This window comes from Typopeltis vanoorti, chromosome 12 (assembly GCF_054136105.1).
Source record: "Typopeltis vanoorti isolate ZY-2024b chromosome 12, IOZ_Tvanoo_1.0, whole genome shotgun sequence".
In the NCBI taxonomy this organism is placed as follows: Eukaryota; Metazoa; Arthropoda; class Arachnida; order Uropygi; family Thelyphonidae; genus Typopeltis; species Typopeltis vanoorti.
In genome coordinates this window covers 44,270,154-44,295,472 of record NC_143560.1, presented here as the reverse complement: position 1 = coordinate 44,295,472, position 25,319 = coordinate 44,270,154, and the positions used below count along the sequence as shown (strand labels likewise).

General features: G+C 35.1%; 1 protein-coding gene across 2 annotated transcripts in view; it reads right to left on the bottom strand.

The window, feature by feature from the left end:
- Positions 1–2,970: 2,970 nt before the first annotated feature.
- The window catches only part of LOC150100741 (uncharacterized), a 207,183-nt gene continuing 184,834 nt past the window's right edge, over positions 2,971–25,319 (bottom strand). For both annotated transcript variants that reach the window (XM_090401717.1, XM_090401718.1), the window contains exons 20-22: positions 21,734–21,819; positions 12,685–12,870; positions 2,971–3,315 (exon numbers count right to left, since the gene is read on the bottom strand). In XM_090401717.1, coding sequence (XP_090257843.1) covers positions 3,193–3,315; positions 12,685–12,870; positions 21,734–21,819 — 395 coding nt within the window. In that variant the 3' untranslated portion in view covers positions 2,971–3,192. The remainder of the gene's footprint in view (positions 3,316–12,684; positions 12,871–21,733; positions 21,820–25,319) is intronic.

The following is a 25,319-nucleotide window of genomic DNA, read 5'->3' as shown; positions in this document are numbered from 1 at the left end:
TTTATTTAAATTTACCTTACGTTTACCTTAAATTCTTTATTTAAGGTAAATGTATTTTAATTATTTTGAATTTATAACATCTGCATTACATTATTGACACCCTGTATTATCCACCTTGAATTTGCACCATCAAATACCATCTCCCTTTTACAAACAATGGACCCGGTCATCATAGCAAATTTTAAAGCCTATCTTCAACAAACATTTATGGATATACGTATTACAGGAAATGGGCACCTGCAACTTGTCTTCAGAATCAACAGCATTGATGCAGTTTGAAAAGAGGTCACATAAACTTGCATAAATAGCAAAAAGTATGGCCTGAGTATATACATGAATTCAAGTGATTTAAAGAAGTGCCACAAATTACAAATGAAATCTTCATAATTGCTCAGGAGATAAGGCTAAACAACAATGAGCTTGGTGATGTGACTGAATTGTTCGAGTCATTCTCAAACAATTGGAAGATTTGGCTGCACAGTTGACTTTGGAACAGTAGTAGTAGTAAGAAGAGGAGGAAGAAGAAGAGTCCATTTTAGTGTCTATAAAAACTCCAGACTTACAGTAAATTTTGGCTTAGATTGATAAATAGTTGAAAAGAGTAGGTGACATCGATCCTAACTGGGAATGCTGTTCTTTTAGAAGAGGAGTCAATGTAGTGTTACAACTTTACTATCATGTTTTGCAAGAAAGGATGCATCAAGAAATGTAAACAGCCCTCCTTTTCTATTTTTAAAAAGAAATCTGAAGTGCCTGTAACTGATTGACATAGAGGAAGAATATCATTCTGTTGATCCTAACAATTTCCGACCAGGACCTTCTCTTGTTAGTTATGCCTACCTATTTACTGTATATTATACAGAAACTATACGAAATAAATATGATTTTAATGCATATAATGTTGATGTTTACAATATCAACATTTTTTGTATTATTGTATGAAAGAGTCTCAATTTTCATATACCTGGAACACATCTCATTGAAGTACTTTTAATTCAGGTTTCTTTCATGCTGATTCATGTATGTTGGCATTTACAGGAACCTAACCATGTCATAAATCCAGTGCCTATTGTATATTATGAGTGGAAGGAAATAAACTGGAAGAGGTTATAAATTCAATTATTTATGCATGTGATCATGTTAAATTAAAGAAACTATCAAACATAGAATACAGCTTAGGTTTTCATTTCAGTCCATGAATTAATCAGAGAAAAATTACACTACTATACTTAATAGCAAGAATCAAAAAAAAAAAACAATGGCCCGAAGTGCATACAGAATGCCTACTATAAGATTTCCTCTAATTCTCCAAAACAAAATAGGAAAAATATGCCACTAGGAAGACCTAGAATAAAATGAATTATAATGTACTTGAAAACATCAAGAGTATATGTGGTATGAACTGCTATAGAAAATTAAATAACTTGGCTGCAGATAGACTAGACTGGAACTATTTTTTGCAGTAGCTTCAGCCTGTTTTAGATGGATGGAGATGATGATAATGACGAAAATTATCCTATATTACATTAGCTCTTATCCTCTCTTTCTCACACACACACAGTTTTTTTGATTTTTTGCGATATTTAAGTCTCATTTCTCATGCTGAATTATCTTTTGTTATTAACACGTTCGCTGCCAACTACGAGTATACTCGTAGTTCGTATATGAGCTACACAAGCCAGTTACGAGTATACTCGTATGACGCTTACTGTACTGACCTTGAAGAAGTGCAAATGCTTGGCATGTGGAGCTAGCAGCAAAACTGTGTATACTCATAGATGGTATATGCTCTGCACAAGCCAACTACGAGTATACTCGTATGACGTGAAATTACTGGAAAAGACTATGCCGAAGTAGCATGGCAGTGAACGTGTTAACTTCACTCTATTACTTTTTCACCACCTTTAATATACTTGACTAAGTTCGTTTAAGTCATTATAGGCAGTAATTTTTTTTTCTGCTTTATTTGTTCTCTCTTCTTCCTTTCCTCCTTTATTATCAATACTTAATAACATAATGCATGTTATATATTTGTGCAAATATTATTTTAAAGAATAACAAATTTCACTTTAATAAATTCAGTCAGTGAATAAAAAAATTATGAACATAATTTTAAAAAATATCTATTCATTGCAACAAAATGTATACAGTACTCAATAATGAGATTTGTATCAAAAATCTGTATGACTGTATACACATGTAATATCTTTCAGAGGTAATGAATTTTTGTGTATTTTCAGCATAATGTTAAAATAACATTATCTACTTTTTATGAAATTTGTGGTTTATGACTAGAGAAAGTTCTTATTTATTAAATAATGATGAGAAAGTTATGTAAGAGAATTTGTGACAAGGTCAGAAAATTAGGTTAACAGTGTTATATTTATAGATAAGCATCTTTCCATTAAGTACAATTAGAAGGATCACTGTTTTAACAAAAATAACTGATATATAAAGAATAATGATCTCCAGATATTCAAAAAACAATTGTGATGCTTGCTTTATTTTAGACATTTTTCTGAAATGTTTTGATTAAAATTACAGTCACATTAATTCGATACAATGCACTAGTCTTAAAATATATGTACACAACCTTACAAAGTGAATAAATCTATTTTTAAACAATAACTGCATTAAATATGCCTCAAGCTTTATATAATTAAGTTGATTTGGAATAAACAGTTAAATAATCATGCCATTCAAAAAATTACTGTTAAGAAATGTCTTAATAGTAATTTCTAAACTTTATACAATGATGTTCAGTATCAGAAAATAAACATTCACTTTCAATTTCTAATGATTATAATGTCGATAAAATTTCAGCAGTGGAATAATTATTACGGCTTATAAATATTTAATACATATATTTATTTATTCTAAAAATAATATATTTACACATTATTATTAAAACATTTCTAAGTATAATAGCTATATTTTCTTCTGAATATCAGAAGGCTATAAGTATAAACATTAATTTCTCTAGTTTTAAAAATCAACTCTTTTCTAGCTGAATCAAGGTTATCACAATGTTGCATTTAAGTCATTCTTAAATAAGCAAAATCTAATATTTACAATAACATAGCAGATATGTTACAGAACACAACCACATAATGAGCACTCATTAAATAATGCTATATGAATTTAAATGTTATCAGAAATAAAAGACTACTCCTAGTGCCTTTTAGTTAGAAATCAAAAGTAATCAAATACACTTTTCCTTCTTTTTGACTCTATTTGTGGAGATGTCTGAGGTAACTTACGTTTACTTGGAGGTAAGTAGGATTTTTCAACAGGAGTACCTTGAGAATTATTATCCTGAGAAGAAAAGTATTTTGTTAATTATTCATTTTAATTATAATTTAAATGGTGACATCAACCCTACAGATATAATACTGTCTACATTGTAAAGGTCATAACTAATATTTTTTTTTCTTAGCAAATAAGAAAGGGATAAAAATTACACCACTGAAATATCAAAAGTTACCCAGCATCCTTTTAATTATACCCAATTATGTGTAAATGCAGGTACTCCAATATCCATTAAATTTAGGCATGCTGTTTCTATATTTCCAGGGTGGAAAACCTCAAGCATAAATATGCTACAATGGAAACAAGTGAGGTAAAATTACAACAAAAAGTGTGTATGTAATAGCATTCTGGTAATAGTCATAGCAGTCACTGTCACAATAACTGAATAGATGTTTTTGGCATATGAACTGCAGTCATAATTTCATTTTGCTTAATTCTGCTATTAAAATATCCCAAATGTAATTAAGTACACTATTTACACTGAAAAAACATAATAAATTAAAACATTATCATCGTTTCAAATTAGTTCTCCAATAAAATAGGATTTAACAGGAGAGAAGAAAGACTGTTTAATTATGGCTTGCTTTAAACCTAGGACAAGTTTTTTTTTAAAAAAAATTACTGCAGTGCTGGGTAATCAATTCAACTACAGAGATATTAGGATCAGCACCTTGTATAATACAACAGTTTTTTATACTGTACTGATCTGAGGGAAATTTTAATTTGTTGATATATTTCTTATTCTGCAAGAATTGCCATACAGTAACAAACTTAAATTATTCTAAGAACTGTATCTACTAGAAGTACTTTTGTACAAATCCAACAACTATCAAAAGTTATGCTATACTTATGACATTTCATCCCATTTTTGATCTATTATTAAGATATTATGATACAGGTATCTTTCCATGGAGTCAGAAGACTCACTAGCGATTATTCACACAATACCTATCATACCTCTCCTTAAACTTATTCACTGATGAAGCACTCACCTCTGGCAACCCATTCCATCCACTCATCACCCTCCAAGCAAAAAATCCAGTCCTAAAACTCTTGCTTTCTCCCTTTCTAAATGTATTGAAAAAAATCCATAGTGTTGCTCTTATAAATTCCCTTTAACAGCTATATGCTTATATCATGTCTCCTCTTTTTCACCTATCAGAAGTTTTTGAAGTCACAAACTGTCAATCTATTCTCATAAGCATTCCATAGCAACAATTTTTGTCACTCACATGTGGATTCTCTCCACCACTTCATCCACCACTGAACACCCAAATTCCTTACCAAATTTGGGTGTTCAGATTTGCATACAGCAGTCCAGATGTGGCCTTATCAGAGTCTTATATAAGGGAACAATAACTTCCCTATCCCTGCTTGTTAGTGCATTCTTCAACAACCACTTAATCTGATGTGCTGTTTTCACTACCTCTGTGATATGTCCTCTAAACTTCAACTCTCAGTCCACAATCACTCTCAAGTCCCTGGCCCCATCAGTTTCCTGCAGTTTAGTTCCATCAATATAGTGCACAGCCTGTGATCTCCTCCCAAAGTGTATTACCTTACAATAGGCCACATTAAACTGGCAATACTGCCAGTCAAATTAAGTCTTCCTGAAGAGTGTTTGCATCACCTTCATTTACACATTGCTCTTTCCAGTTTAGCACATCAGCAAATTGAATATTTCCTATATAACTGATATACGAATTAAAACAACAAAGCACCAAATACTCACTGAGCCCCGTGATACACCACCAGTCACCTGTCTTCTCGTGGACTCAACTCCTCCATAAACCACTCTTTGATATCTGTCCATCAACCACCATCCTATCCAAATTACCAGATTTGTATGCATCCCCATTTGCTACAATTTATGCAACAGAGTTTCTATGCAGAATCCAGCCAAATGCCTTTGCAAAGTTTAGCAATACTGAGTGGTCAATTGCCTTATCCATTATATTTTTCAACGAACAGTGCAATTAGAGACAACCGGAATAAAACAGCACTAACTAATGAATCACATCCTCTCTCCAACAGAAACTGCTGTATAGACCAGCAAAACCATATGTTGCCAATGGAACATATGGTTTTGCTTGACACCACCCCCGTCATTAACATGTTAAAACTAAGAAATATATAGTGAATGTGTTTCAGATATTATGGAATTCAGTTGAAGGGAATTAGCATTTCAACTCAACTGTTGAAATGATAATTTGTCTTTGGTTCGCGCGGTCTTCTGTTAATACCGCACCAATCATATGAAGTTCTTCGCTGCTCTACATATATCTCAAGTCTTATAAATTACTGGTAATTTTTGCTTGAAATAATGGGAAAGAAGATGATGCTATTTGGGTAGATGAACACAAAGAAACTTTTATCGATGCCAAAAGTAGTGATAGCGAGTACGAGCTTCTCGGTAAGTCGCACCATTTTCAGTTTTTTCTGAAAACTTTAGTTTCCGAAAATCCCCGCACATATCTCGCAACATGATTTTTTAGCTTTAATTTCAGGAAAAAAGTTAGTGTTATATTTGAGCAAATATGGTATTTTTTTTAGCTTTCAAATTCTTACGTACGGATCATTAGTTAAAGATTGGATTTATAAAACCCCCAAAAGAGAGCAGTATAGCAAATACGAGTAGCTGTAAGCAACAAGGAAAACGTTGATATTGCATCTGGATCAAATGAAATTGATAAGAGTGTGTTGTCTGACATCTCTAGAGAACCAAAATTTTAAAATAAATCATATTTTTTGTTTACATGAACATATAAATTCAAATAAAATAGATATTTAATTTTAATTAATATTTCAAATTAATTTATTAATTTTAATTAAAATTTAATTAATTTGTTTTTAATTAATTACTTAGAGGGTACTTGGTAATAATGAAAATTTAAGAAGGGGTAAGTGCATATATCTGAAGTTTGAGAAACATTGGGCTATGTTATTGTTGATAGACAAGTTTTGTCACTGGTGCAGGACACCAGAGTGTACAGAGGATTTGAAATTGGAAGTGATCACCATTTAGTCTTGAGCAGGATAAAATTGAATTTCATATTAAAAGAAGGACATGTAAGAAAGTTTTAAAGCAAATAAAAGTTGGGCAGCTCTCAGATGTGAATAGTTGACTAAAATACACAAACATTATTCAAGAAAAAAAAATGAAAGGGTTTGAGAACAGGAACCAAATCTTGGAGATTCACTGGCAAGACCTGAAGAAAACATTGATTGATTCAGACAGAGTGGCATGTGGTGAGGTTGTCTACAAGGATAGAAAAATCAGATCTCCATCGTCGACACACGAATTTAAAGAGGCAGTGAAGGAAAAGAAAAAAGCAAATCAAAACTTCCTGGTGAATAATTCAGCTTGTGCTCTTAGAGAATACAGAGATAAATGTAGGAAAGCTAAACACTGTGCAAATGTAATAACTTGTGACACAAATCAGAATTATGCAGTCTGCCCTTTGTGCAATAACCAATAAGCAATTTCACCAAAATGCATTCACAAAGTTACTTTAATGCAAAGGATCACTGGAGAAAAAGTAAATGCTAAAACACATGGATGCAAAACCAAAAGAGGTGCTTAGAGTGCAAATTGTAAAAGAGTACCTGCTCTTGTTTTTCATGGTATCATGATGAGCATGAACAAACCTATCTTATAGGAGAGACACATACATCACATGACAACACAGTTCTTGAACACATTCATACCTTAAAGTGTTGACCTCAAATACACTCAGTGTAACTCAATGCTACTGACTTTGCATTTGAGATATACAATTATGTTAATATCACCAACTTTTGTCTAAAAGAAAATTTTGTAAATGCTGCATTTACAAATAACATGATTTTTGAACTGAAAAGATTAATTAAATTATTACTGTTTAAAACAAAATATCATTTATTAGAATTTTTGTAAATGAAGTTTGAAACTTTCTCTCTCAAACATTACATAACTTTCTAACTGATGAGAAAAGAGAATCTTTACCAGTTTGATTCAAGTGTCACCATTTTCAAGCAAAGAACTTCAATGTCTCATTATAAAAGCAACTCAACCTAAATGGAAACTGAAAGTATTACTTCCAGTGGAGAATACAAAAAAGAAAGGAGTTTTTGGTGTGTTGCATTACAAATCTGCCAGTATGGGTGGGTTTTCTGTAAACAGAGAAAACCAAAGATCCTTCAAGCTGGCGAGTGATTAAAGTGTCTAGGAAGGGAAGGGTGTTGTTTTCCTCTTTTTCTAAGGTGAACTGGACTCTGGGGTGTTGGTTGTTTAAGCGTGTTAGGAAGGAGTGGAGTGTGTCTGAGCCATGTGGCCAAATAGCAAACACATCATCCACGTAACGAAGCCAAATAGTGGGTTTTTGTGGGGCGGAGTTTAAGGCTTTCTCTTCAAAGGTCTCCATAAAGAAATTGGCCAAGGGTGTGGATAGTGGTGAACCCATGGCTGTCCCCTCTATCTGTTTGTAGAACTTTCCTTGCCAAACAAAATAGCCCGAGTTCATTGTGAACTGAAATAGGGCTGAGATATCAGGAGGAAACTTGGCTTGGATGAGCTCTAGGGTTTCTTTGAGTGGGACATTAGTGAATAGGGAGGAGACGTCAAAACTGACCATTATGTCAGTGTGTTGGAGTGAGAGGTTTTCTATACTGGCTTTAAAGTGGGCTGAGTTTTTTATGTGTGATGATGTGTTGCCAGTATAGTGTGAGCGTTTTGGCTAAATGTTTGGCTAATTTATATGTGGGGGAATCAATGCCATCCACTATGGGACGTAATGGCACATTTTGTTTATGTATTTTTGGAAGTCCATATAATTGGGGGGGGGGGGGGGGGGGCTAGAGTTATAAGGTTTTAGTTTGTTAGTGACTTCTACAGGCCAAGAAGTGACTTTCTTAAGGAATCTGTGGAGAGTTCTAATCTGAGAGCTGGTAGGATTATATTCAATAGGGAGGAAAGTGGTACGGTCTAGTGCTAAAGCATTAAGCTTACCTTTGTAGTCCTTTTGATTGATTCACCACAATTGATTTGTGGTGAATCATTCATCACCTTTTGATTGAGCACCACAGTGGCGTTTCCCTTATCTGCTTTGTGATTACTATTTTTTTGTTACTCTTCATTTCTTGTAGGGCTGCATATTCGTCTTTGGATAAGTTGGTTTTTGGAGGTTTGGCTTTAGTGAGAACACTGACTACATCCAGTCTGATGTTGTTGGTGATATGGTTAGGATGGTTGCAAATCCCACGTTCTATTTGGATCATGATTTCCTCGGCAGGTATTCTTTTAGGAGCTAGGGCGAAATTGTCACCACGTGTACACCAGCAGTTGCTCTGGGCTGGCAGACCATGCCTTGGATACCCACCATAGAATTCGTTGGAAGAAAACAAAAATAATACACCGCAGCAAGTTTAAATACGAAAGATTATTCAAGGAATCATCAGCAGCTCTAAAAAACCTAACCTCAACAAATTTGGGTGCATGAAACTATCCCAAATTTGGGAGACTTACATTATGAGAACTTCAGCCCAATTGCCAAGACAACCAAATTAGCCTGCCAGAAGGCACCATTAGGACTTTAGGAACAATATTAGTTTCTTGCTTTCTTCCTCATTTGCTTTTGTTAGTGCCTGCATGCACATACCATATCTTTATGGTCCTGAAGATGGCAACGTGACGTTGCCGAAATATAGAAGTTATTCATTAAAGTTACCTTTAATCAATATACTTTATATGCGTTGTTAATTCTGTAAACTAATTACCAGTTATGTATGACCAACGTATAAGCCTTGCTACTAGAATTATGATCATCCACAGGGATCCCATCGCACGAAAGGCCCGTCAATAAGGCAAAATGAGGTTGAAGATATCGAGACAACTAAATCGTGTGACGTTCCTAAAACGCTGCCGGGATAACAAGATAATCCTTAATTGTGTTAAATTGAAGCACCGGTTTACTTCACAGAAAGCTCTGCGCATTTATAATCGCACTAGCTTCACCCTATTAAGAGAACAAATTACTGCGACATGTGTTCTCCTTGCCGACAAAAACAAAACCTTACGGGCGCTAGAGGAAGAGCTTTCAAATACACTCGGCCATGATCTTTGGATGATACTTTATGACGTCTCATGCGCATCGGAAGAAAAGAATTCGAAAAAATACGAAAACCTGATAAAGAATTCTACTTCCTTACCACAGCCACCACTCAACACTGTAGTCAACCTCTCGTCGGTAGTTTTAAAGCCTGAAGCACTCACTGCACTTGCACGTGGTCACAATTTCGCCCTAGCTCCTAAAAGAATACCTGCCGAGGAAATCATGATCCAAATAGAACGTGGGATTCGCAACCTTCCTAACCATATCGCCAACAACGTCAGACTGGATGTAGTCAGTGTTCTCACTAAAGCCAAACCTCCAAAAACCAACTTATCCAAAGACAAATATGCAGCCCTACAAGAAATGAAGAATAACAAAAAAATAATAATCACCAAAGCGGATAAGGGAAACGCCACTGTGGTGCTCAATCAAAAGGTGGTGAATGATTCACCACAAATCAATTGTGGTGAATTAATCAAAAGGACTACAAAGGTAAGCTTAATGCTTTAGTACTAGACCATACTACTTACCTCGCTATTGAATATAATCCTACCAGCTCTCAGATTAGAACTCTCCACAGACTCCTTAAGAAAGTCACTTCTTGGCCTGTAGAAGTCACTAACAAACTAAAACCTTATAACTCTACCCCCCCCCCCCCCATTATATGGACTCCCAAAAATACATAAACAAAATGTGCCATTACGTCCCATAGTGGATGGCATTGATTCCCCCACATATAAATTAGCCAAACATTTAGCCAAAACGCTCACACTATACTGGCAACACATCATCACACATAAAAAACTCAGCCCACTTTAAAGCCAGTATAGAAAACCTCTCACTCCAACACACTGACATAATGGTCAGTTTTGACGTCTCCTCCCTATTCACTAATGTCCCACTCAAAGAAACCCTAGAGCTCATCCAAGCCAAGTTTCCTCCTGATATCTCAGCCCTATTTCAGTTCACAATGAACTCAGGCTATTTTGTTTGGCAAGGAAAGTTCTACAAACAGATAAGGGGGACAGCCATGGGTTCACCACTATCCCCACCCTTGGCGAATTTCTTTATGGAGACCTTTGAAGAGAAAGCCTTAAACTCCACCCCACAAAAACCCACTATTTGGCTTCGTTACGTGGATGATGTGTTCGCTATTTGGCCACATGGCTCAGACACACTCCACTCCTTCCTAACACGCTTAAACAACCAACACCCCAGAGTCCAGTTCACCTTAGAAAAAGAGGAAAACAACACCCTTCCCTTCCTAGACACTTTAATCACTCGCCAGCTTGATGGATCTTTGGTGTTCTCTGTTTACAGAAAACCCACACATACTGGCAGATACATTCACCAGCAATCTCCCCCCCCCCCTCACAACAATATGGGGTTATAAAAACACTATATAACAGGGCAAAATTAATCTGCTCAGATAACAAGGCCCTAACTACTGAACTAAACCACATCCTCAACACTTTCTTAGCCAATGGCTATAACCCCAAAAAAATCCAAAAAATACTAAAACCAGTAAACCACCACCCCCCTTTCTCCCCTCCACAATAAAGATTACACCAAATCTATCACCATCCCCTACATCCAGGGCACCTCAGAGAAAATAACCAATATCTGCAAAAAATATGACCTTATGTCTTGTTACAGACCATATAAAAAGTTGGCATCCCTTATCTGCTCTACCAAAGACCAACCACTTCCCCTAGACCTACCTGGTGTATACCAGGTCCCTTGCAGCTGCTACTTTGGCCAAACAGGCAGAACAGCAAATATCAGGATTTCAGAACACAAAGACTACATCCGGTTTCACCAGTACAGTCGCTCTGGGCTGGCAGACCATGCCTTAGATACCCACCATAGAATTCGTTGGAAGAAAACAAAAATAATACACCGCAGCAAGTTTAAATACGAAAGATTATTCAAGGAATCATCAGCAGCTCTAAAAAACGTTCCTAACCTCAACAAATTTGCGTGCATGAAACTGACCCAAATTTGGGAGACTTACATTATGAGAACTTCAGCCCAATTGCCAAGACAACCAAATTAGCCCACCAGAGGGCACCATTAGGACTTTAGGAACAATATTAGTTTCTTGCTTTCTTCCTCATTTGCTTTTGTTAGTGCCTGCATGCACATACCATATCTTTATGTTCCTGAAGATGGCAACGTGACATTGGCGAAATATAGAAGTTATTCATTAAAGTTACCTTTAATTAATATACTTTATATGCGTTGTTCCATAAACTAATTATCAGTTATGATAATGTATAAAGACAGAATGTAATTGAGCCTTAATTTAGTAATCAATTTATTAGCATTTTAAAATATTTAATTCATGCATTTCTCTTTTGTATGTTTCATTCATTAATATTACATTACATTTTTTATTTGACTATTCAATTCAAAATATTCAAACTGGTTTGACTATTCAATTACATAGAATGTCCAGGATTAAATCTGTGTGCTCTGTTAATGATTATGCCACCCATTGTTGGGAAAGAAAAAGAACCTATTTGTCATGCAGAGGAGATTAGATGATCAACTTTCCATTCAATTCTGCACATGTATAATGCATATTTTACACTACAATGCAAATTATGTGAATGTGAAGTAATTTGGACATTACTTTGTCTCCAACAGTTTTGAAAATAATGCATCAATGAAAGATAAGTATGCAACTAAAAGTACCATCCCACTTGTTATCACATTTCATATAGTCATATTGCTCAGAGCATAAAAAGTATTTTTCTTTTTAATCAGTTCATACAACACTGATATATGAGGCATGATCAATAAATATTAGGACTTCGCATTCTAAGTATGTGCAGTCTTAATATTTATTGATCTAACATCTTATAATGATAGTTGTTTAAACAATATTGCTTTTGGTAACTTGTCACATGCCTTTTCCAGCTCTACAAAACCTGAATGCAAATCCTTGTTAAACTATCATGATTTCACATCTTTTTCTCTTGAAGTGAAAATATGATCCTAACAATTATTAGGCTTGAACCTAGCTTGTTTTTCTCCACTTAAAATGTACGTATTATACTTATATAATGCCTGAATATGAACTCGATGGCCTATAATAGACAAGTAACTTTGGTTCTGTAGAAATCTAATTAATGCTATGATAAGGCAGTCAATCCTATCTGCAGAGTGTGCTATATCTGTCAATTATGTACATTCTTTACAAAAGGGCATGGGTATATTCTTTATAAAAGTTCCTTTTATACTGTATTATTAACTAATATTTGAGGAATATTTACAAACTTACATTACACTTATTGGTCTTCTTGGGAGACACTGATCTAAACACAAAATGCTTTGTTGTGCGACTTCCTACAATTTCAGGTCCACCACCACTACCACCAGCAGTACTGCTGCTACTGCCCTTTTTAAGCCTTTTAGATAAATTTTCCAGATAATGCTGTCCTCTGGATAACAAAGAACCAGGACAATTCTAGAAATAAATATACTACATTATATAAAATTGTGTTTTTCATTGAGCAATTAAAAAAATCTACAAATTATATTAAAGGTTAAAACTAGCTAAACAAAAGTCATGGGAGGACTTTGGCAAGAAAATAGAAAATAAATATCAAAACAGTGGCAAAATATTCTAGAGGTTGTTGAATAAGCTTAGAAATGGAGGAAAGAGTGCTTTTTAGAGATGATAAAGGTGACATGAAAACAGGAGAAAAAGATATCCTTGAAGTATGGAGTAATTACTTTGAAAAATTGCTAATTGAAACAAGCAGTGATAGCACAGTGGTAAAAAAACACTCAACAGGCATACAGTCAGGAATACATATACCTAATTGAAGTAGAAAAAACAATCAAAGGCTTGAAATGTGGAAAGGCAGCAGAAGTAGATGAAATTTGACCAGAAATGCTTAAGAATGGTGGTATAAAAGTCTTACAGTGGCTGCACTGCATAGTTCAGAAGGCGTGGACAGAGGGACGAATTCCTGATGATTGGAGTAGAGCTCTCATAGCAGCCACATATAAAAAGGGAAATAAAACTGAATATGAAAATTACTGAGGTATTTCCTTACTGAGTGTTCCTGGTAAGATTTATGCTAGTATACTTGAGAAATGGTTGCGAAGAATTGTGGAAGAAAAGCTTAGTGAAGAACAAGCTGGATTCAGGCCAAATAGAGGCTGTCAGGATCAGATCTTCACTTTCTGACAAATAGTGGAGAAATCATGGGAATATAACGAAGATCTCTATTTGAGTTTTGTAGATCTGGAAAAGGCATATGATAAGGTGCCAAGAGAGAAGCTATTCAATACGCTACAGTTATATGGTGTCAATGGGGCATTATATCAAGCAATACTTAGTCTTTATCTGAGTTGTAAATCAGCAGTTAGGATTGGTTTAATGTTAAATCTGGTGTGAGACAAGGATGTACATTATCCCTGTTATTCATTATCTATATGGATCATATTATGAAGGAAAGTGGTATTAAACATGATATCAAAATTGAAGATGTCAATGTCAGTTCTTTGCTTTACGCAGACGATGTTATACTTCTAAATAAATCTCCTACAAGTCTGCAAGATTCTCTGACCAAATTGAATAACTGTTGTAATAGATATGGCATGAAAGTCAGCAATAAAAAAGACAAACACAATGAAAATAGGCAGAATCGTTGACAATGTCAACTGCATTGTGAGTGGAGAACCTGTGGAACAAGTAAAACATTTCAGTTACTTAGGCACGATTTTTAGTGAAGATGGTAAATTAAATATGGAAATAGACAACAGAATCAACAAAGCTGGTCAACTGAATAAATTCATATGGAATAAGAGAGAAATTAGTCGGAACACTAAATTAGCTGTATACAAGACAGTATTCAAACCAGTTTTAACTTATGAATCTGAGAGCTGGGGTCAGAAGTAAAACACTTGATTAAAGACAAGAGACTGCAGATATGAGAGTCCTGAGAAAGATTAGAAGAGTGAGCAACAGATGGCATCAATGGCAATATCATATTAAAAACGAGGATATTAGGAAAGAACTTGACATTGTCAGCATCCAGGAATGCATTAGCAGAGCTAATCTCAGTTGGTATGATCACTTAAACAGAATGGGAGAAGAATGATTAGCAAAACAAGTGTTCTCTGCCAGGTTGGCAGCAAAACGACCCAGAGGAAGACCAAGATATAGGTGGATTGATATGCTACACAGTGCCTGAGACGATAGAAATATAAGACCTGATAATGTTGGAGTCTTGACAAGTAACAGACTGATTTGGAGGAAAATTGTAGATAGGAAGTTAGTAATGATGTAAATTTTTCATGTAGTACTATCATCCCTTGAGGGTGCATGGCAGGAATTTGATGATGATCATGCAAAGTCACAACAACAATTACTGCAGCAATGTTATTTTAGACTGATTTTTATGACTGTTATTATAAAAATGTAGAGTAATTTTAGTATCATACTATCACCAATTTTTTGGCATATAGCACTTGTAAACAGTATGAGAATTCTTCAGTGCTTGAAATAGATGAAATATGAGTAACATAACAAGAAATGAGAAAACCCGCTGCCAATCACTTCATTAATGCAAGATGCCAGTGTAGAATTTTTATTTTATATTTTAATGTAATGAATGAATAAATACTCATTACACACAGTTCTTGGCATATCATGCCAATGGATTTTGTGATGATATCTACCAAGTCAATCAATAGTAAACCATACTTGATACTATGTAACCACTGGACCTTATTGTATACACACTATTAGAAAGACATTTCATGCTGAAAAATGTGCATCCTAATCTTTAAAGGTACCTTGTAGTATAACTATAAAATACAGAAAATAACAGTATGCCATCAGTGTGTGGAAACACAAGCAATTCAAACAACAGGAATACAAGGTAAATACAACATTATTGGTTTGCAAATTAAAAATGCTTGTTGCATGCTAAAAAAATATTTTTTTTTTTGATATTTACATATGACGAGGGGGTGCTTAAGGGTCAAAGCTGTATAACTGACAGGAGACCTCCACATAGCCTTTTAAGGAATGCAGAGAACCAACCAGGGCTTCTGAACTAATGTCCAATCCTCAACTTCTCTTGGTGCACCCTGTTGGGTATCTACTTGGACTGAACGAACGAGGATGGGCTGGCAATTTGGGATTTAGCCGACCAAATTGTATTCTTATTGGTTAAACCAAAATATAAAATTACGTACAACATGACAAAATTTCATGCCGGCTAGGGCGTCGCCCGGTTAAACAAGGCCCCCGGGTTAAACAAGGGCACCAGGGCGAACAGCGAAAAGTCAGCTACTGGAACAAATCTGAAAACAAACCCCAACTCAACATCACCAGAGTTAAAGATCGGTACTATCAATGTAAGAAGCCTGAATGACAAAGAAATGGAGCTAGCTGAGGAATTAGATAAGTACAAGATCGACATAATAGGGGTGACTGAAACAAAAAAGACCAAAACTGATGAGATCTTTCTGAGCAATAAATACAAAATGTTATATTCAGGCAATGACAATCAAGGAAAAGAAGGAGTGGCCATAGTATTCAACACAAAATACGAGGCTAACCTTCTTGAATAGCAGTCAGTCTCAAGTAGAGTAATGTGGGCAAATATGAGAATAGGGAACTGGACAATGAGACTTATTTGTGCCTATGGTCCCAGAGAAGGTTCTACTAAAGGTAGAAGTGGAGGAATTTTTTGAGGCTTTAGAAAAAGCAACTGACACAATGAAAAAGGAAAAGTTGGTCCTTGTTAGGGATCTAAATAGCAGAGTAGGAAATGATTGTGAGACATACAGAAATATTTTGGAAAAATTTGGAGAAAAGAGGAAAGCTAATAATAATGGTAAATATCTGTTGGATTTCTGCTCAGGACATGGACTGGTTATTACTAACACCATGTTCCAACATAAAAATGTGCACAAATTCACATGGAGAGAAGAGGCTAGGAATAACAAAAGTCTCATTGACTATGTTATTGTTGATAGTGATGTTTTCTCCTTGGTGCAGGACACCAGAGTGTACAGAGGATTTGAAATCGGAAGTGATCACTATTTAGTCTTGAGCAGGATAAAATTGAATTTCATATTGAAAAGAATAACATGTAAGAAAGTTTTAAAGCGAATAAAAGTTGAGCAGCTCTCAGATGTTAACTGTAGACTAAAATACAGAAAGATTATTGAAAAGAAAATGAAAGAGTTTGATAACAGGAATCAAACCTTGGAGATTCAGTGGCAAACTCTGAAGAAAACATTGATTGATTCTGCCAGAGAGGCATGTGGTGAGGTTGTGTGCAAGGATAAAAAAATCAGAACTCCCTGGTGGACAGAGGAAGTTAAAGAGGCAGTGAAGGAAAAGAAGAAAGCATATCAAAAGTTCCTGGCAAATAAGTCAGCTTTTACTCTTACACAATACAGAGACAAATGTAAGAAAGCTAAACAGTGTGTAAAACTAGCTAAACAAAAGTCATGGGAGGTCTTTGGCAAGAATATAGAAAATAAATATCAAGAAGGTGGCAAAATATTCTGGAGGTTGTTGAAGAAGCTTAGGAATGGAGGAAAGAGTGCTGTAAAAGGAGTTAGAGATGATAAAGGTGACACGAAAACAGGAGAAAAAGATATCCTTGAAGTATGGAGTAATTACTTTGAAAAACTGCTAAATGAAACAAGCAGTGATGACAGCACAGTGATAAAAAACACTGACCAGGCATGCAGTCAGGAATACATATCCATACTTGAAGTAGAAAAAGCCATCAAAGGCTTGAAATGTGGAAAGGCAGCAGGAGTAGATGATATTCGACCAAAAAGGCTGAAGTATGGTGGTATAAAAGTCTTACAGTGGCTGCACTGCATAGTTCAGAAAGCCTGGACAGAGGGACGAATTCCCAGTGATTGGAGTAGAGCTCTCATAGTACCCATATATAAAAAGGGAAATAAAACTGAATGTGAGAATTACAGAGGTATTTCCCTACTGAGTGTTCCTGGCAAGATCTATGCAAGTATACTTGAGAAACGGTTGAGAAGAATTGTGGAAGAAAAGCTTGGTAAAGAACAAGCTGGATTCAGGCCAAATAGAGGCTGTCAGGATCAGATCTTCACTTTACGACAAATAGTGGAGAAATCATGGGAATATAACAAAGATCTGTATTTAAGTTATGTCGATTTGGAAAAGGCATATGACAAGGTGCCAAGAGAGAAGCTATTCAATACGCTGCAGTTATATGGTGTCAGAGGGGCATTATATCAAGCAATACTTAGTCTTTATTTGAGTTGTAAGTCAGCAGTTAGAATTGAAGGAAGTACAGGAAGATGGTTTAATGTTAAATCTGGTGTGAGACAAGGATGTACATTATCCCCTCTGTTATTCATTATCTATATGGATCACATTATGAAGGAATGTGGTATTAAACCTGATATCAAAATTGGAGATGTTAATGTCAGCTCTTTGCTTTATGCGGATGATGTTATACTTCTAAATAAATCCGACACAAGTCTGCAAGATTCTCTGATTAAATTGAATAGCTGTTGTAATAGATATGGTATGAAGGTCAGCAATAAAAAGACAAAGACAATGAAAATAGGCAGAATCATTGAAAATGTCAACTATGTTGTGAATGGAGAACCTGTGGAACAAGTAAAACATTTCAGCTACTTTGGCACAATTTTTACTGAAGATGGTAAATTAAATATAGAAATAGACAACAGAATCAGCAAAGCTGGTATGGTGGGAAGTCAATTGAATAAATTCATAGAGAATAAGACAGAAATTAGTCGGAACACTAAATTAGCTGTATACAAGACAGTGTTCAAACCAGTTTTAACTTATGGAACTGAGAGCTGGGTCAGAAGTAAAACACTTGACCAAAGACTAGAGACCGCAGATATGAGAGTCCTGAGAAAGATTAGAGGTGTGAACAGATGGCATCAATGGCAATATCATATTAAAAATGAGGATATTAGGAAAGAACTTGACATTGTCAGCATCCAGGAATGCATTAGCAGAGCTAATCTCAGGTGGTATGGTCACTTAAATAGAATGGGAGAGGAAAGATTAGCAAAACAAGTGTTCTCTGCCAGGTTGGCAGGAAAACGACCCAGAGGAAGACTAAGATATAGGTGGATTGATACGGTACAAAGTGCCTTAGACGATAGAAATATAAGATCTGGTAATGTTGGAGTCTTGACAAGTAACAGACTGATTTGGAGGAAAATTGTAGATAGGAAGTTAGTAATGATGTAATTTTTTCATGTAGTACTGTCATATCCTGTACACCCCTTGAGGGTACATGGCAGGAATTTGATGATGATGATGATGATGATGATTCAACAGATTTTGACAATGCGGTTAACAGCAGAGAAAGCTAGGAGAAAAAACATATGTACTCACTTTGTTGATTTTCAGAAGGCAATTGAGATCATCGAGCAGAAAGTGACATTAGCAGTGCTAGAATCCTATGGAATTGACAGAAAAACTAATATCCATATTAAAATGAGGATTTGGAGAAAATGGTTTAGAACAAGCAGAGGTACTAGACAGGGGAACCCAACCTCACCAAGCATTTTCATCACACATTAAAAAGAACAATGGACAAAATGACGGAAGATGCAAAAGAAATATCAATACACGGGATGAGAATTAACAATCTGAGATTTACAGATTACATTGTTATTAATGAAGAAGACAAAAGAGAACTACAAAAAACATTGAAACTGTTAAATGAGGAAGGGAAGAGATTTGGAACTTGTTACAGGAAGATTCTACAAGTGGATGGAACTGATATAGAAAATGTAGAAGAATTGGTACAGAAAATCACAAATGAAGAGCTATTTTGGAAGATACAACCAAAGGAGAATTTAATGCAGATTATAAATGAAAGCTGCAATTATTTGGACACATCTGTAGAATGAGCAAGGATCGGAAGATAAAGACATTCATGGTTGGTATTATGAATGGCGTAAACAGAAGGGGTAGACCATATAGAGAATGAATAGACGACACAAAAGACTGGTGTTGTGTCTCTATCCACGATTTTTATGCCTTTTATATTTCTCACAAGTGAATCTCTACTTATCTTTATCCAAAACTCTTCTATGTACGAGATATCACCCAAATACAAATACTTAAGCTTTTTCTCTCCTTAGTGTCCCTAATATTTATATTATACTGCGCCTTTCAGGATATTTAGTTTAAGATATATAATTCATAAACAAGGAGCAATTACCAAAATATGTCTGAGTGTAAAACTAATATGCAGTTGTGACCCTTATCTCGTAACTTAACAAAATATTTCACCCCGCATGATTAGGTTCGTACGTTTTTCAAGTGGTGCATTGGGAAGCAAATTTCAGACTACTGTAATTTCAATGAACAAAAGTTTATTAAAATCTTAAACATGGTTTAAGAATTTTAATAAATATTATATAAAATCACTTCAATACTAAGAAAAATAATTACAAATTAACATTAGCAACATACAAGTATTAGGCTAAGATCCTATATGAGCTTACAACAAAATCTATATAATCCCAGAAAAAATTAACACTTTAGTTAACCCTAAGCTAGTCTGAATTCTCTATAGTACAGTATTACCATGGACATATATTATCAGATTACTCTAATTAACTTACTAAAACAATATAGGTTAAGCTATCCTTTCGCTGTGCTGACACATACCTTTGACCTTTAAAACTCTCATATACAAATACAATACACAAATCCCTAGGCACATGAATACTTATTAAATAATATTATCAAGCTTACTCTCATTCTAATCTGATATATACTACAGTCTAGCTTAATTCTTCTCAAATTTCTTCAACTGTTCAACTTCACGATCTTTACTTTTCATGCTTGAAATACGGACACACATAGGATCATCTAATTTTACGGCTGTTTTACTCACCACGTGGGCCCTGACTTCTTAACGGATTTCTTTCTCTCATTACGAATACTGGATGTTGAAACACATAGACAATATCTTCGTTCCTTAAATATAGGGCGATCCTCGTTTCTTGCAATAGGAACACGGAATCGAAATCCTATGCACTTTATTTTCTTGTTGTGTCGGACGGAGATGACTCCTAAGCTGTCACTCAGGAAAACCCGTGAAACCTATATGAAACTTTAGAGGAATCAAAAAGCCTTGTGGGGGGAGTTCCTAACCCTTTTATATGAATGGCCTCAACCGGCACCTTCTCAATTTTTTTTCTCCTCCCCTCCCCTTACTGGAGTCGATTTCACTCACCAATTAGAGTGGCGTTTTTCTGCCAAAACATGCTGCAATCCGTCTGCATGCAACTGACACGTGATGACGTCTCACTTCGGGAATTGATCTTGAGCACTAGTCTTTTGTTTATGCAAGCCTCTATGTCGTATATACAAAATTAATCCCCTTTCCAAAATTTTCTAAGAATTTACTTGAATATTTTAATCTCTAGCCTCTCACATACAAATTCTTATGACTAATCTTATTTGTCATACTTAACCTAATTTTTTTCATATCTCAACTGTAATAAAATTCCCTTTTTTATTATTTAGTTAAACAATTTCAGCTATAATTTTCACTTGGATGCAAGCATATTTTTCTTTCTTTAAATTTTATGTATTAGCTACTTATACAGGGTTTTTATCTTTTTCTCCTTTTTCTTTCTTCTTGTTACACCACGATAACTGAAATTTTTACATTCTTAAGTTATCAGGGCGTAACACTGGTGAGGAATGGGTTTACAGAAACTGCGACGCTGTGCACAGGACAAAGAAAGGTGGAAGAAGATAACGAAGGCGGCATCGGACACCAATGGGCAACGTGCCTACGGTTCATGATGATGATGACTGTGCGTGTGTGGTCTGAGAATTATATAATCCAGAACTCCCTGCCATGAAGACCAAACATGAAACTTTAACAAGCCACTTCAGACCTCCAATAAGCAGAATGGAAGAGTGGTCCATGCAGAAAGATGAAATTCATCTACCTACACTCCATTATTTATCAAAATTAATTTTATAACAACTGAGGCTAACTGAGTTGGCCATAACAGACCATTTGACCTAATACAGGAAAACAGGATTAAAAAATTTATCCTTACTAGCATTCTTTATTTTGTATCATTCCAAACAGAAAGTGATGATGATGATTTTTAAAAGCACTTTAAGGTATTTACAAAGTTTTATGCTTTAAAACATGGATTCTGATACTGGTCTAAAAAAAATAAACAAGATTCTATGCAAACACATCAATAACAAAATGAAAATTTTTAAAATAAAATTAGCAAAATATATTTTTTAAATATTTATGATTGTTAAGTTTCTTAATACAAACCTTAAGATATCCTTGTGGATTTAAGAGGAATCCAGTGTTAGGATGCTTGCCATTCTCTGAAGCAGTAACTGGACTAGGTAACACACCTTGAACAAAACATAAAATTATTTCAATTCAATTAAGAACCAATTATATAAAAATGTCAATTCTATCTGTTTGCTGTGTTCAATATATCATTTTTACAAAAATTTTCCTATTAATCAGCCTGTTACCTGTCAAGACTTCAACATTATCAGATCTGATATTTCTATCTTCTAAGGCACTTTTTACTTTATCAATCCATACCTTGGTCTTTCTCTCTGGGTCTTTTCCCTGCCAAACTGGCAGAGAAAACTTGTTTTGCTAATCTTTCATCTCCTATTCCATTTAAGTGACCATACCATCTAAGATTGCTCTGCTAATGCATTCCTGGATGCTGACAATGTCAAGTTCTTTCCTAATATCCTCGTTTTTAATATGATATTGCCATTGATGCCATCTGTTCATGCCACTAATCTTGCTCAGGACTCGATATCTGCGGTCGTTAGTCTTTGGTCAAGTGTTTTACTTCTGACCCAGCTTTCAGATCCATAAGTTAAAATTGGCTTGAATACTGTCTTGTATATAGCTAATTTCTCTCTCATTCCATATAAATTTATTCAGTTGAATTCCTACCATACCAGCTTTGTTGATTCTGTTGTCTATTTCCATCTTCACTAAAAATCATGTCTAAGTAGCTGAAATGTTTTACTTGTTCTATAGGTTCTCCATTCACAATGCAGTTGATATCCTCAATATTTCTGCCCATTTTCATTATCTTTGTCTTTTTTAATGCTGACCTTCTTTTCTTTTCTTTTACAACAGTTATTCAATTTAGTCAGGGAATCTTGCAGACTTGTAGCAGATTTATTTAAAAGTATAACATCATCCACATAAAGCTCTTTGCTTTATGTGGATGATGTTATACTTTTAAATAAATCTGAGATTAACATCTCCAATTTTGATATCAGATTTAATACCACTTTCCTTCATAATGTGATCCATATAGATAATGAATAACAGAGGGGATACATCCTTGTCTGACACCAGATTTAACATTAAACCACTTTCCAAAATTCCTTCAATTCTAACTGCTGACTTACAACTCAAATAAAGACTAAGTATTGCTTGATATAATGCCCCATTGACAGCATATAACTGTAGCGTTTTGAGTAGCTTCTCTCTTGGCACCTTGTCATATGCCTCTTCCAGATCTACAAAATTTAAATACTGATCTTTATTATATTCCCATGATTTCTCAACTATCTGTCGTAAAGTGAAAATCTGATCCTGAATCTAGCTTGTTCTTCACCAAGCTTCTCTTCCACAATCCTTCTCAACCATTTCTCAAGTATACTTGCATATATCTTACCAGGAACACTCAGTAGAGAAATACTTCTGTAATTCTCACAATCAGATTTATTTCTCTTTTTATATATGGGTACTATAAGTGCTCTTCTCCAATCAACTGGAATTCGTCCTTCTGTCCATGCCATCTGAACTATGCAGTGTAGCCACTGTAAAATTTTATACCTCCATACTTGAGCATTTCTGGTCTAATATCATCTACTCCAGCTGCCTTTTCACATTTCAGACATTTGATGATTTTTTTCTACTTCAAGCATAGATATGTATTCCTAATTGCATGCCTGGTCAGTGTTTTACCACTGCTTATTTCATTTAGTAATTTTTCGAAGTAATTACTTCATACTTCAAGGATATCTTTTTCTTCAGTTTTCATGTCACCTTTATCATCTTTAATTCCTTTTACAGCACACTCTTCTCCATTTCTGAGCTTTTTCAACAACCTCCAGAATATCTTGCCACCTTCTTGATATTTATTTTCTATGCTTTTGCCAAAGTTTTTGCATGACTTTTGTTTAGCTAGTTTTACACAGTGTTTAGCTTTCTTACATTTTGTCTTTGTATTCTCTAAGAGTGCAAGCTGACTTATTTGCCAGGAACTTCTGATATGCTTTCTTCTTTTCTTTCAGTGCTTCTTTAACTTCCTGTGTCCACCATAGAGTGCTTATTTTTCTATTCTTAGACAACCTCACCCACATGCCTCTCTGGCTGAATCAATCAGTGTTTTCTTCAGAGCTTGCCACTGAATCTCCAAGGTTTGGTTCATATTCTCAAACTCTTTCATTTTTGATTCAATAATGTTGGTGTATTTAGTCTACACTTCACATCTGAGAGCTGCTCAACTTTTATCCACTTTAAAACTTTCTTACATGTTCTTTTCAGTATGAAATTTAATTTTATCCTGCTCAAGACTAAATGGTGATTACTTCCAATTTCAAATTCTCTGCACCAGAGAGAAAACATCACTATCAACAATAGCATAGGCAATGAGAGTTTTCTTATTCCTTGCCTCTTCTCTCCATGTGAATTTGTGCACATTTTTATGTTGGAACATTGTGGTAGTAATAACCAGAAATCCAACAGGTATTTGCCATTATTATTAGCTTTCCTCTTTCTCCAAATTTTCCCAAAATATTTTTGTATGTCTGACAATCATTTCCTAGTCTGCTATTTAAATCTCCAACAAGGACCAACTTTTCCCTTTTCATTGTGTCTGTTGCTTTCTCTAAAGCTTCAAAACATTCCTCCACTGCTATCTTAGTTATTTGGTCCCACAGGCACAAATAGACACTTATTTGTGCCTGTGAGACCATAGGCACAAATAAGTGTCTTTGTCCAGTTCCCCATTCTCATATTTGCCCACTTCACTCTACTTGAGACTGCCTGCCATTCAAGATTAGTCTCGTATTTAGTGTTGAATACTATGGCTACTCCTTCTTTTCCTTGATTGTCATTGCCAGAATATAACATTTGGTATTTATTGCTCAGACACATCTCACCAGTTTTTGTCTTTATTGTTTCAGTCACCCCTATTATGTTGATCTGGTATTTATCCAGTACCTCAGCTAGCTGAGGAATTGGATAAGTACCAGAGAAATTTTAGACCTACCTGGTCATATCTTCTGCTCAGTGTCACCCATAGATCCATTCGTTGCCAAGTGTACTTACTTGGGAATGCTTCACTGCTGCAAAATAATTGGAGATTTTACCTAAATGATATTCTACAGGGTGTCCCAAAAGTCGCCATACATAGGAAAAATTTACAAATTCATATTATATTTTATATTTATATATTTTTTTAATATTTTTTATACTTTCAGATACCCTAAAAGAATGCCACTGTCAAAAGAAAAAGCACATTGAAATAATCCTCATGGCTGGTTTGGGGAGCCGTTGCAAGGTTGCAATGGACTAACAGAAAACATGGCAAGCACATCACACACAAAGCTGTTGCCAAACTTATTGAGAAGTTCAAGAAAAACTGGAAGTGTTGCGAATCAACAGAAAAGTGGACGTCCACAGACATCCACTGACAAAGGCACAACTGTCGAGGTACTGGCAGCATTTGCAGGGAATCTGCAAAAAAGCATATGGTGATTATCTGCAGAAACTGGTATGAGCCGATCAAGTATCCAGCTCATTATGAAAAATGCATCCATACAAAGTACAAATGTTACACTATCTTAGTGAAGACGACCAGATA